At 42.3% G+C, this 13913-nt stretch overlaps 3 protein-coding genes across 4 annotated transcripts in view; 1 reads left to right on the top strand and 2 right to left on the bottom strand.

Moving 5' to 3' along the window:
* Positions 1–1883, bottom strand: part of LOC117364069 (cathepsin E-B-like) — a 55489-nt gene extending 53606 nt beyond the window's left edge. For both annotated transcript variants that reach the window (XM_033952865.1, XM_033952864.1), the window contains exon 1: positions 1766–1883. The gene's annotated coding sequence lies outside the window, so the exon portion shown is untranslated. The remainder of the gene's footprint in view (positions 1–1765) is intronic.
* Positions 1884–3023: 1140 nt separating this feature from the next.
* Positions 3024–4297, top strand: LRRC10 (leucine rich repeat containing 10). The gene has a single exon (XM_033952845.1). The coding sequence runs from the start codon at positions 3256–3258 to the stop codon at positions 4096–4098; it is 843 nt and encodes a 280-aa protein (XP_033808736.1). The 5' UTR covers positions 3024–3255; the 3' UTR covers positions 4099–4297.
* Positions 4298–7724: 3427 nt separating this feature from the next.
* CCT2 (chaperonin containing TCP1 subunit 2) overlaps positions 7725–13913 on the bottom strand; it is a 42402-nt gene continuing 36213 nt past the window's right edge. The window contains exons 13-16 of the mRNA XM_033951731.1: positions 10158–10261; positions 9115–9214; positions 8727–8868; positions 7725–7984 (exon numbers count right to left, since the gene is read on the bottom strand). Of these exons, the coding sequence (XP_033807622.1) occupies positions 7954–7984; positions 8727–8868; positions 9115–9214; positions 10158–10261 (377 nt within the window). The 3' untranslated portion in view covers positions 7725–7953. The remainder of the gene's footprint in view (positions 7985–8726; positions 8869–9114; positions 9215–10157; positions 10262–13913) is intronic.

The raw sequence follows: 13913 nt of genomic DNA, 5'->3' as shown, positions 1-13913 counted from the left end.
CTACCTTAGAGAGGGTGAACAACCTGTCCTTATCTACTAAGTCTATCCCCTTCAGTACCTTGAATGTTTCGATCATGTCCCCTCTCAATCTCCTCTGTTCGAGAGAGAAGAGGCCCAGTTTCTCTAATCTTTCACTGTACGGCAGCTCCTCCAGCCCCTTAACCATCTTAGTCGCTCTTCTCTGGACCCTTTCGAGTAGTACCGTGTCCTTCTTCAAGTACGGCGACCAGTGCTGGATGCAGTACTCCAGGTGAGGGCGTACTATGGCCCGGTACAGCGGCATGATAACCTTCTCCGATCTGTTTGTGATCCCCTTCTTTATCATTCCTAGCATTCTGTTTGCCCTTTTTGCTGCGGCCGCACATTGTGTGGACAGCTTCATCGACTTGTCGATCAGAACTCCCAAGTCCCTTTCCTGGGAGGTCTCTCCAAGTATCGCCCCGGACATCCTGTATTCGTGCATGAGATTTTTGTTACCGACATGCATCACTTTACACTTATCCACGTTGAACCTCATCTGCCATGTCGATGCCCATTCCTCGAGCTTGATTATGTCACGTTGCAGACATAATCAAACATTCTCCAGTTTGTATCTGACGAGCCAGCAGATGTACTAATACACCAGCATTCATTTACTGGAAGAGATGCACATAAAAATCAAACAAAATCTATGATCCAAAGTTTGGAGGTAATTTGGCAAAGAGGGATTTGGAATAAAATAAAAATGGAATTGCGTGTTTAGAAGCTTTTATTTGCTAAGAGGATTTGTTCTCACCTTCATGCCCCTAAGATGCGATGCAAACATTTTGGTGGGGGAAATAATCTCATGCTTACAAATTCTCCCCAACAGAGATGCAGTTGGACTACAGGTCTGAACTCACCCTTAAATGTGTTTAATGCAAGGAAAAAAACACCAAAAAGTTATCAGAAAAAGTTCAAATTACCCTCCAGTTCTAAAGTGTCTTAACATTGGTCCTGTTTCTTAAGCCTTATAACCCCCCCAGCACCAGGACTTTCAAACCAAACATAGTACTAATGAAAAAAAGAATGACTAAATCCAGCTGCAAAGGGCAGGTTGACCTTCTGTGACAGTCAACATATGATAATGATTAATCAGTGACAGAGCTGCCTTTTCTTTAAACTCTCTCTACAGCTCACTCAATATTCATCCTGTTTCAGTAACCCATACAATTTAGACTCACTTAATGACAACTCATCATTTGTACATGTAAGCTCTCTTGAGCAAGGACTATCCAATTGTGAGAAACAGGACAAAAAGAGTGAATCTATACCACCTTCTAATGGAGAAACACTGTCTCCACACATAAATAAGACCAGGGCAGACTGTATGAGTTTATCATCTTGACTCACAAATTCATGAAAGGTGTCATTTGCAAAGATATCTTAGAAGTGATGAAAAAAATGACCTAAATCCTTGGGCCTCAATGGTTTTCTTCCCTAAACACTACTGTAGCAGGTTAGATATGGGTAATAGCTGTTCCAGTGCTTCAAGATCCTAGGAGTTTTTAAAATATTAAACTCACATTCCCACTCCTCAAAGAAGCCCATCACAAATGCATTTTGCTTACACAAAAAACGTCTTTGCTTTTGAATAGGGATCTGGCTCTTAGCCTGCTTTATGAACAAGAAGGAAGATGTTTGGTGGACAGCAAGGGTAAATTTCAGCAGCAGACCCCCCCCCCCCCCCCCATCACACGGACCAATGAAGCTTAAAAGAGAGAGAGAAAACCCTTTTAGCCTTCACCTGATAAATATGTTTCAGCAGCTTTCTCTTGGCTTAGCTAAGAAGATCCCTTTTCCAAAAGCCCAGAAAATGAAGCTCCTCATTTACTTGCCCAGGATTATTCAAGCTGACTTTCAGGGTAAACACAAATCAGCTACCATATCACATCTGTAACAGTGAAAAATGTACCCAGCACAGAAACACTTCACATTATCAACAAGCAAAAAAAAGATATGCATAGTAGGCGGAATGAGTTGGCCTTAAAGGATTTGCCCTGGGCCCACCATATTACAAGGGGCTATGATTGCCTCAAACTGAAGGAAGCACAGCCCGCAAACGGGATGGGGAAGCTTTGGGACCCCTGCATGTCTAACATGGTCCCTGTAGACTGAAAACATATTAAACCAAACTAATGCTATACATGATTCATGGAGGACGGAGTTCACCTGTCAACCGCAGCTTGGATGACAGCGAGTTGCTTGTGGTTTGCCGATTAAATTATTAGAAGTTTAGGGGCATAAAGCCAATTGCTTTCAAAAAGATTGTGTTCTGGAGGAAATCTCTGTGAAATCAGAGCACACAAAATCTTTTTTGAGGTACCAGTGCCAGAATTTTTAGAGTGATCCTTCCCCAAACAATTTTCACTACCAGATCACCATCCCGCATGTGTGTGGCTCCCTCCCCCTCCCCCAATAAGAGCCAACGTACTGGAAATGATTTAGAACTTTGTAAGCCATTGGCGATCATTGATTAAACGTCCCAAGTCCCGTCTAGAAAAGAGAAAGGCAGACAAGGCCAATTAATATTCTCTGCAAGAAAGCAATGTTTACAATTCAAGGAACATAAGCAAATTCTAGGGCAATAAAGTATACACCGATCCTTTAAAGGGCTGACTGTTATGAAGCCAAAAAAGTAAACAGAGCAAGGGGAGAGAGAAATCAAGTTTTTGTAAAAGTCTGAGATCAGCACAAGATAGTACAATTTGCATCTGGCACAGAACAAAGTAACTCAAAACTACATTAGCTTGAAAAGTTGTACTCAAGAACTGACAGGTATTTTTACACAACATCAGATTATATCTGATGTATCCATTCAGTCTGCTAGAAACTAAAAGTGTTTAGTTAAAATTAATCCCATCTCCACAAACTCTTGTCTTTCCAAAGCTGGCTTTAGCTAATCTGCGCACTGCAACCTGCATACCTCAGTGTTTCAAAAATAGATTTAGGTTGAGGAGAGGAATTTTACAACTTCTGAAATCTGAGATAACAGCTCAAAATTGCTGCAAGGGTCAGGGAGCGGGAGAGGCAGACATGGCCTTCCCATCAGCAAACACTCATTCAGGTATCAAGACTATTTCAGGGCTCTCGAGATTAATGGCAGGCAGCGTGTAAACAATGTGTTCTAATGGAATGGAGGAAATGCCAGAGCGACGGTCGGAAACAAGAGAGCAAGGAGGAGTCGAAGGCTTCACGCCATGGAAGCTGCTTCAGCCCAAGCCTTGACTGACTGAGATGGGAAACACCGTAAGATCCATCATAGCTTTCGTACCCTCTAACAAGTGTCAAAGATACCTGCTGGGCGACCTTGAGGAAATGCCTGTTGACAAAATGGTGGACTTGAGTGGCAAACAATTAAGGAGGTTTCCCCTCAAAGTGTGCGCTTTCACGGAGCTTGTCAAGCTCTATCTCAGCGACAATAACCTGACAAACCTGCCACCTGAGCTCCAACTTTTGCAGAATCTGCAGATCTTAGCTCTGGATTTCAACAATTTTAAGTCCCTCCCATTGGCTGTCTGCAGCTTAAAGCAACTTTCTATCCTCTACCTCGGCAACAACAGGCTTCATGACCTTCCTTCTGAGCTGAGCCTTCTCCAGAACCTGAAAACCTTGTGGATTGAATTCAATTATTTAACACATTTGCCTGAAGTCATCTGTGAATTGAGTCTCCTCAAAACTCTTCATGCCGGTTCCAATGCCATCCACCAGCTCCCTGGAGAGCTCAAACATCTCGAGGAGCTTCGTAGTATCTGGCTTTCAGGGAACCTGCTCACTGATTTTCCCCAGGTCCTGCTGGAGATGCCTTTGCTGGAGATAATTGATGTGGACAGAAACAGCATTAGATCCTTTCCCCAACTGGTTCATCTCTCAGGTTTGAAGTTGGTGATCTATGATCATAACCCCTGTAGAAACGCCCCCAAGGTAGCCAAGGGGGTAAGAAGAGTGGGCAGGTGGTCTGAAGAAAGCCCAGAGCCAAAAAAGAGATCAGAGATTGAAGAAGAGATAGAAAAAGTAATAGAAATCAAGGATTCAGAATCTCCCGCTGTTACCAAGACAGAAAAGCAACAGAACCAATGAAAAAAAAGAGGGGAAAGCATGGCTAGCCAGAACTCTTGTGCACTCTTGTCTAATTTAAAGGTAGCCTTTGTACAAAATGCTTACACTGCCATTCAGACAGCAGGTACTAGGAATGTTATCACTTAACTTTATTTAAGGATTCTAAATGAAATTTACACCAAGCATAAAATTATGACAAATAAATTGAGAAAATGTTGAGTTTGATGTAAACAAGTGTCTTTCGTACTTCTAATTTGCAGGTGTTAAATGTTATATTAATCAGGTTTTCTATTCTGCCTTCATCTATTCAGTTCAAGGTGGGATTACGTTACAAGAGGTTGGGTCAGTTACCCAGGGAGTTCCAATGGACAGTTTGACACAGACAGTTCAATACAGTTGCTAATACAGGTAGATCAGTACATTTACTAAGACCAGTGTATTGTAAACTGTGCGTCGTGCGAGATTGCAGGGGAGAGGCGCTAGTGCTGGCTGGCTGACTGCCTACAGGACGTACCTATCGTGGTGAGACACACATACTGTAGGCAGTCAGCCAGCACCTCTCCTCCTTTCTGGTGTCTGTCTCTCCTCTCCGCAATCTCAGGGCCCCATCTTAAGGGCCTCCACGCATGCAAAGATGTTGACGTGATGTCATCGCTTCAATGGCCACACACTTCTGGACGCCCACTTTAGTGGGCCGCTGGTTTACAAAGTTTGTGGAACACTAACACAATTGGGTCATAATTACAAGCTCAAGTAAGTTATTGTTATTGCAGAAAACATCGAGTGTGATGTAAACAAGTGGTTTTAATAGAGAATGACACGGTGACAAAATTCATCACCGTTCCCGTCCCCGCGGATAACTGCGGGAAACCATCTTCATGTCATTCTTTAAGGAGAGAGGGAAGAATCAGAGTATGAATGGCCACAACCACTGACCCTCAAGCTTTGCTTTGAAGAATGCTGGTGTAGAAGGACCGAGGTTGAAACAGACACTACAGAATGACAGTCTCTGGTATCCAGAGCAGATCTTGTGATGTCATAATGCCTCATTCCACCAGTGCCTAAGAGCCAATCACATCAGTGATGTCACAATGGCTTTATTATCCTTGGCTCACATAAGAATCAGAGTATGAATGGCCACAACCACTGACCCGCAAGCTTTGCTTTGAAGAAGGACTGAAGTTGAAATAGACACTAGAAAATGACATGGGATTATTTCCCGCGGTTATCCGCGGGGACGGGAACGGTGATGAATTTTGTCACCATGTCATTCTCTAGGTTTTAACACTTATAATTTGCAGGTATTAAATGGTACAAGTTGTTTTTAAGACAAGTTGTTGAAGTTTCATAAACTCAGATTCTATCTAAACAATTTGCAATAGGCAGCCTACTTTTGAGAAATTGTCATTAGTTTAATGTTATCTAGTGTCTCTGCATTGTTGCACCATTTTCATTAGAACTTTTCAAACTGGATCTAAATGGATTATAATTTTGAACATGTTCTCATTAAGAAAATGACGTTTATAAAGAGAAAAGCAAAAATTGGATATATTTTAGATGTTATGAATCCATGCCACAAAATGCAGTTCTTTGCAAAGTAGCTCTGGCATGATATACTGCAGAAGTCCACATTTTCACAAGTGCCAGCTGAAAAGGCTCAGCCAGGTTTCAGTAAGTTTCTCAGTTTTCTAGATATAATTCCCTTAATATTCAGTAGCTCTCTCATGAACTGTAATTGCACCATGAAGATACACTTGTGCTTTATTGGTGCAGAGACAAATAGAGATACCTTAGCTTGCCAAAAAATGCTCTTTTTTTGCATATTCAAAGTGTATGTGAATGCGTGTATCATCTTCTCTGTTCAGTTTTAATGTTTTATTTACACATCTAGCAATGCTTTATTAATCACCTCCAGAATTACCTTCTTGCGAGAATTAGGTAGATATTTGTCTGATTTACGTGTGACATTTTACACCAGAGCTTTGACGTCATAAACTTTGCTGGGTTAGTGAAAGGTTTTCACGTCAAATGCACACCTCCGAGATTTACATCCAAAGTCAGAATCAAGAGCAGAGACTAATGCCTTTGTGCCTCTGCAGAACTAGTACCCAATGACTTCAGCAAACATGGTCAGATCACCTATGGTCAGCTGCAGCCACGGCCTTCACCTCCTCACATCTGCACAATTGACCAGAGACAGGAAGGGGGGAGGGAATTTTGGATTTAGCATCTAGGATCATGCCTTCAATCGTAGCAGGGCATTTTCCTGTCCCCAGAAGGCTCACAGGTTGTCAGCCCACTATGCTAACCAATAGCCTACTCTACTACGGTCTGCAGTCCTCAAACACAAGTTCACCCCATTCATGACTGCCGCATCTCCTCCCATGTGCTCATTTGCTTTCAGTCCTTCATTTTCAGTAGATGCCTTTGGTTTAAGAATTAGACTTATTTGCATGGTCTAATTATTTAGAAACTCCGATCCGGTTATACTGTATCCACCATTATAGTAAAAGTCACCTTGGAAATGAAATAAAGCCAGAGATATGTTTTTAACTGTCATATAAATGGGATTCATCTTGCCTTTAAGGCCAACTGGACATGAAGAAGTAAACAGCAAACACTGTAAAAATGGCATTCTGCTGGGACACCTAAAAGTTGATACCACACACGGTAACTCTTTAGGCCAGAAGCTTATTGGCAGGAGGTCCAGAGTCTATGAAAAGTCTTTTCCTTTTAATAAGAGTAGGAAAGTCAGTAAAGTCAAACAGGTTTAATTTCTGATGCTCTGTCTCAAAACCACACCAAATATCTAACTTCCTCGAGTTATGAATCAGCAGCTTATCAGCACAACATTCCGAGACCCGTTCCATAGTACAGCAAAATCCTGGCCTCATTCCAGGAGGCTTGTTAAGTAATCTGTAAGATAAAATGTCCTCAGATCTGTTCAAGGGGCTTTATTAACTAGTTATACAAACGATGGCATATAGTGAACACTGCAAAAGAAAAAGTGGGAAAGGAACTGAGTGCATGTACTTACCGTGGGTTAATTTGCCTTGTTCTGTGGACTATTCAGTGAACACTATCAGGACTGTCACCCACTATGGCATACGATATAATTAAGGACACCCAAATGACAACTTTTGGAAAGGAAGGCAGCTTCAAGAGATCCAGGAGCAGCTGCAAATGGGCTCCCTTGCACTAGGGCTGCCCATGTGGCTTCTGAATTTCCACTATGGTAAAAACAGGGACTGTTTTACTATGGGTATTGCCAAGGGCTGTGTAGAAAGAAGCTGGAGCAGTGCGACTTAACCTTTCATAGAAAAGTATTGATCTCCAAAGCTGATTTATGACATAACTGAAAGCTCTTTTCCACTGAATTCCAACACATTTCATCCCAGTCCATTCACTGTTATGACTCTAGGTTAGAAATCAGACCACAGAAGGTATAGACCATCTAAATCTGTCCAATTCCCGCTTCATATCGGACCTAAGCACCTCAAGCTTCACTGACGCTTTTTCTTTAAACAGGAGATGATCTATGCTTAGTCTAAGCTTTCTTATTTGTTCCTATTTTAACTCCATGAGCCACATGGTATAAATTCTACAGAAAATGTGTATTTATAGAGAATAAAACAGACTCAAAAGTATACAGTTACAGATGGAAGTTTATTTCAGGGCATAAAGTAACAGCAAAAAAATAAAAAAAAATCCAGAAAAAGATATTTCCTACACCTGAACACTGAATTTTCCCCCCCACAATACCAATAAGTTAATTGGCAAGCCCCCGACTAAAAGGCTGCTTTCCTCTTCAGCTTCTACTTTTCCCTTACTATAAGTATGAAATGTCAGGGCTGGTCCACTTGGGCTGAGCTGGGTTTAACAAGGATGGTGGTCTGGGACACGTTTCCTGGAAAAAGAATCAAGATGTATGCATTAAAGCTATTAAATATGGCATCAGTAGTCACTAAATCTATAGCAAGAACAATCTCTAAAGATAAAGCTCAGTTAATCCTTGATGCATCCAAATTAAACTAATTCACCAGCCCATTCCAACTTTCAAATCTTGAACCATGTAGAGCTAAGCATGAAAGAGCACTCTCTTGCTATCTTCCTCAGATACAGGTTTTGTAATCTGGAAAGCAGCCTCCCCTCCTCCCCTGGGAAAGTGAGAACAGGGGCTGTTATTTTCAGCATCTTTCTTCCCTGGCCCAGCATAATTAATAAGTTCCAAAAAAAATGACACAAAAGCAAAATACCTAATTAAAATCTGATATCAGTTCAAATGCATTTATGAAAATCTAAAAAGCGCCCTAGGAGTAATGCAGAGTCCAACTACCTTCCGCGGTAGGAAAAACACACCATTCTTAAGAGTGCACATCTTCTTCTTCTCTATGCACACCCTCCCACCACCAACATGGCATTTATCAGGGATGAGTTTACAACAGTCAAGAGTGAGCAGCTACCTGAGAACTGCCTCCCAGCTACTGAAAGTACAGCACTAGCTCCAGCACTGAGAAGGTACTCTTCAAGCTGACTACAACTCATGACATCCAGGGAGACCTACCCCCTTGTTGGAAATCTGCTGCTGCGTGCATTGAATTCAATCAATCAGACAAACTGAGGTGCATCTCCAGAATATAAAAATGTACCTTGGTGCTGCTTTAATGATGTCATCCACACGGAGAATCACTTCTGCTGCTTCAGCAGCGCTCAAGAGAACCTGCCTCTTCACCTGGAAGCTCTCGGTTATCCCCAGACTGGCCATGTCTCCAATTATGCCGTTCTGCATATCTGAAGAGAATATTCATGCTCAGGTACAACCTCAAAGCTACGTTTCTCGGCCAATTTAATATGCAATACAACACAGCAAGCTATTTATGGACATTAGCACACATTTGAGGAGTGCAATTGCAAGCTTTCAGGTCTAGGAAAGGAGAAAGGTTGAAAGGCCACTTTTGCAATGCATGTCTGGCAAGCTGAGGCAAACGTATGCCACCTCTGCAATTCCTAGGAGTTCCAAAACAAAATGCTGCTCACCGAGTCCATATGTTGATTTTCCTTCGCTGTGGGCCGCTCGCAGCTGAGAAATCAGATCTGCACTGTCATAGCCAGCATTATCCGCTATGATAATTGGCAACTATGAAAAGGAACAGTTATGACAGCATCAGGACCAAGAAGAAAGCAGGAAACTCAACTTAAGAGAACTTTCCTAAGGCGGCACACAGTAAGGCCTGGAAGAAATATCTACTACTCCTGTAAATGAGGAAGCCATCATGCTAGCTATAAACAGAAAACAGCAGCTAATAATGTTCCTATCTGTTCCAGTTTGTCAAGAACACTTCTTATTGACTGTGCTTACACCTAAAATATTTGATAATAATTGAAATAGTTTAAAGTGAAATTTAGCTTCAGAATATTACTGAATTAGTGCAAATTAAACTATTTCAATTATTATCAAATTATTTTAGGTGTAAGCACTATCACTTTAAAACCAAGAAAAAAAGTTAAAAATAATACACGCCGATATAAAAGGGTTCCAGTGAGGAGTACATTCTCCAAATGCTCTAGTGTGGCGTTCTGAGGACCTTCGGTGTGAGAAAATTGCTATACGAGGTGAGATAATTTGATTCTAAAGAAGTATTATTCTGAGTTGTTTGCTTTTTGATATTAAAATTATTTGTGCCCTACATTATTCAACTGTGTTTAGACACAGCCAAGTAACAAAAGCTGCAACACATCAGGAGCAAGAGGAAGAAACTCTCAGAAAGAAACTATACCTGTACAGACAGGAATTTGAGGTGATTTTAGGTACAAACGATCATAAAATCCCATGATTTTTTTTTTTTTTAAAAAAAAGGTCATTTCCAGAGGGCTCCTCAACTCCCAAAGACCCGAAATAACTCTGCCTTGTCCCTACATCACTAAAAACTTCTAGTCTTTCAGAAGTACCAACACCATCAGAAAAAAAACCTATGTAGCTTTATCCAAAGATGTAGTATATTAAATCAAATAAACCATAATACATATATTCCATATGGTGCCATATCACTTCTTCCAGACTTAAAAAAAGAGAAACTTACCGTTCGCAGTGCTTTAGCAAAAGAATCCATTGCAACAGATTCTTTTCCTGGGGTTCTGTTAGCCAGCTCTGTGACAGCATGAGCCATCAGCATCTCGGAGCACCCTGCAGAGATCATATACATAAGTTATTTAACTAAAAACAAACAGTGTCAAAGTGGACAGGCCACATGAAGAACTAAATGCAGGACTCCTGCTCCTTTTCCACACTTCAAAATGGAAGAAAGAGTCCAGAGGTAAGCAAGAAAAACAGAAGTTTATGGAGTATAATATATGAAGAACAACTGAAGGAGTGGCTTATTTTCTTTTATTATCTTTTATTCTATTGTTCATTTATATTGATATTTTGGAAATCGATATGGACCCAAATAAATAGGTTGTTAGAAAATCCAGTGGCCTTGACATATGATACTATTTTATTTGGCATGTCAATGAGAGCGAAAAGTCCGATTTCTTAAAAAAAACCAAACCAAGCTGTTATTCACTGTATGTCATATATATAAATGGAAAGAACATTAGCAATACAGAGAGGATATTTTGGTAAATTTCAAGAGGTTTGGGGACCATTAATGAGCAATAAACATTTTCCCATAATAAGATAATTGAAATGGGGGGATGGGAGTGGGTGGGTGGGATGGTATTTAATATAATGTATAATATAATATATGAATATTTTTGATGTATTAGAGATGGAAAGGGTGGTTAAATTTTATGATTTTCAGATGATATTATAGCAAATCAAGTGATGTTTCCCAATTCAAATGTTATTTCCTGTTACACTTGATGTAAGTTATAAAACGAATAAAAATTTTAAATTAAAAAAAAAAAAAAAATCTAATGAAAAAAAGTCCAAAGCCTGTTGCTTCTGTGCTACAACAGGGAGACTTGGGTCAGATGTTAAGCATTACAAGTTATCTGGCAAGGAATAGGAATCTACGCTGCTGGAGGATTTACGAAGAGAAGTTAGTTATCTACCATGGAAGGAGATGGGGTAACAATGTCTCTTCCAGCTTCATTATTCTGTCATTGGTCTGTGCTATGGCAAAACAAGAAAAGCACAGTTACTTACCGTAACAGGTGTTATCCAGGGACAGCAGGCAGATATTCTTGACTGATGGGTGACGGCACCGACGGAGCCCCGGTACGGACAATTTTAGAGTGATCTCACTCTAAGAACTTTTAGAAAGTTCTAGCTCGGCCGCACCGCGCACGCGCGAGTGCCTTCCCGCCCGACAGAGGCGCGCGGTCCCTCAGTTAGTATAAGCCAGCTAAGAAGCCAACCCGGGGAGGTGGGTGGGACGCAAGAATATCTGCCTGCTGTCCCTGGATAACACCTGTTACGGTAAGTAACTGTGCTTTATCCCAGGACAAGCAGGCAGCTATTCTTGACTGATGGGTGACCTCCAAGCTAACAAAAAGAGGGATGGAGGGAAGGTTGGCCATTAGGAAAACAAATTTTGCAAAACAGATTGGCCGAAGTGACCATCCCTTCTGGAGAATGTATCCAGACAATAATGAGATGTAAAAGTGTGAACTGAGGACCAAGTAGCAGCCTTGCAGATTTCCTCAATAGGAGTGGAACGGAGGAAAGCTACAGATGCTGCCATTGCTCTGACTTTATGGGCTGTGACAGAACCTTCCAGTGTCAGTCCGGTCTGAGCATAACAGAATGAAATGCACGCTGCAAGCCAATTAGACAACGTACGTTTAGAAACAGGACGTCCCAATTTATTCGGATCAAAGGACAGAAAGAGTTGGGGAACTGATCTGTGGGGTTTCGTACGCTCCAGATAGTAAGCAAGAGCCCTTTTACAATCCAAAGTATGCAGAGCTTGTTCCCCAGAATGAGAATGAGGTTTTGGAAAGAAAACAGGTAAAACAATGGATTGGTTGAGATGAAATTCAGAAACAACCTTGGGGAGAAACTTTGGATGTGTACGCAGAACCACCTTGTCATGGTGAAAAACCGTAAAAGGTGGATCTGCAACCAGTGCATGAAGCTCACTGACCCTCCTGGCAGAGGTAATGGCAATAAGAAAAAGTACCTTCCAAGTGAGAAATTTGAAAGGAGAGGTAGCTAAAGGTTCAAATGGAGGTTTCATTAAAGCGGAAAGAACCACATTGAGATCCCAGATAACCGGAGGGGCTTTAAGAGGTGGTTTCACATTGAAAAGCCCACGCATGAACCTGGATACCAGGGGATGAGCTGAAAGAAGTTTTCCATGGACTGGCTCATGAAAAGCTGCAATGGCACTGAGGTGGACCCTGATGGAAGAGGACTTCAGGCCAGAATCAGACAAAGAAAGAAGATAATCCAACAACGTCTCCACCGCTAGGGAAGTGGGATCAAGATGATGAAGAAGACACCAGGAAGAAAACCTCGTCCACTTTTGATGGTAACATTGTAGAGTGGCTGGTTTCCTGGAGGCATCCAGAATGGAACGAACGGGCTGAGACAAAAGAGTATCAGTCGAGTTCAGCCCGAGAGATACCAAGCCATCAGGTGTAGAGACTGGAGGTTGGGATGCAGAAGGGTTCCCTGCTGTTGCGTAAGCAGAGAAGGAAACAGAGGAAGAAGAAAAGGTTCCCTGGAACTGAGTTGAAGTAGAAGGGAGAACCAATGTTGCCTGGGCCACCTCGGAGCAATCAGAATCATGGTGGCTCGTTCCCTCTTGAGCTTGAACAAGGTTCTCAACATGAGAGGTAGAGGAGGGAAGGCGTACAGGAACAGATTCGACCAGTCGAGGAGAAAAGCATCTGCTGTGAGACGGTGTGGAGAGTAAAGTCTTGAGCAGAAACGGGGCAGCTGGTGATTGTGAGGAGCTGCAAAGAGGTCTATCTGAGGAGTGCCCCATTGAGTGAAGATAGACTGTAGAGTTACAGGGTCGAGTGTCCACTCGTGAGGCTGGAGAATTCTGCTGAGTTTGTCCGCTAATGAATTCTGTTTCCCCTGAATGTAAATAGCTTTCAGGAAGAGATGATGATCTATGGCCCAATTCCAGATCTTCTGGGCTTCCTGGCATAACAGGCGAGAGCCTGTCCCACCCTGTTTGTTGATGTAGTACATCGCAACCTGATTGTCTGTGCACAACAGAAGGACCTGAGGAAAGAGAAGGTGTTGAAAGGCCTTGAGGGCGTAAAACATCGCTCTGAGTTCCAGGAAATTGATTTGATGCTTCTTTTCCTGGGCTGACCAAAGACCCTGAGTCTGGAACTCGTTCAAGTGAGCTCCCCATGCGTACAGAGAGGCGTCGGTGGTGATGACTAGTTGATGAGGAGGCTGATGGAACAGAAGACCTCTGGATAGATTTGAGGATACCAACCACCATTGCAGAGACTGACGAAGAGATGATGTCACAGATATGTGTCGTGAGCAAGAGTCCGACGCTTGGGACCACTGGGTCGCAAGGGTCCATTGAGGAGTGCGCAGGTGAAGACGGGCATGAGGTGTGACATGAACTGTGGATGCCATGTGTCCCAAGAGCACCATCATTTGTCTTGCTGAGATGGACGGCAGAGGAAGTACCTGGTGACATAGAGACTGAAGGGTCTGAAGCCGATTGGATGGCAGGAAAGCTCTCATGAGGAGTGTGTCCAGGATCGCTCCAATGAATTGAAGTCTCTGAGTGGGAATGATATGAGATTTGGGTAGATTGATCTCGAATCCCAGAAGTTGCAGAAACTGGATGGTTTGGTTGGTGGCCAGAAGGACCGCTTGGGCAGAAGTGTCTTTGATCAACCAATCGTCCAGGTAAGGA

Source organism: Geotrypetes seraphini, chromosome 7, assembly GCF_902459505.1.
Source record: "Geotrypetes seraphini chromosome 7, aGeoSer1.1, whole genome shotgun sequence".
In the NCBI taxonomy this organism is placed as follows: Eukaryota; Metazoa; Chordata; class Amphibia; order Gymnophiona; family Dermophiidae; genus Geotrypetes; species Geotrypetes seraphini.
Note: the sequence above shows the minus strand (reverse complement) of the source record. Positions and strands in the feature narration are given on the sequence as shown.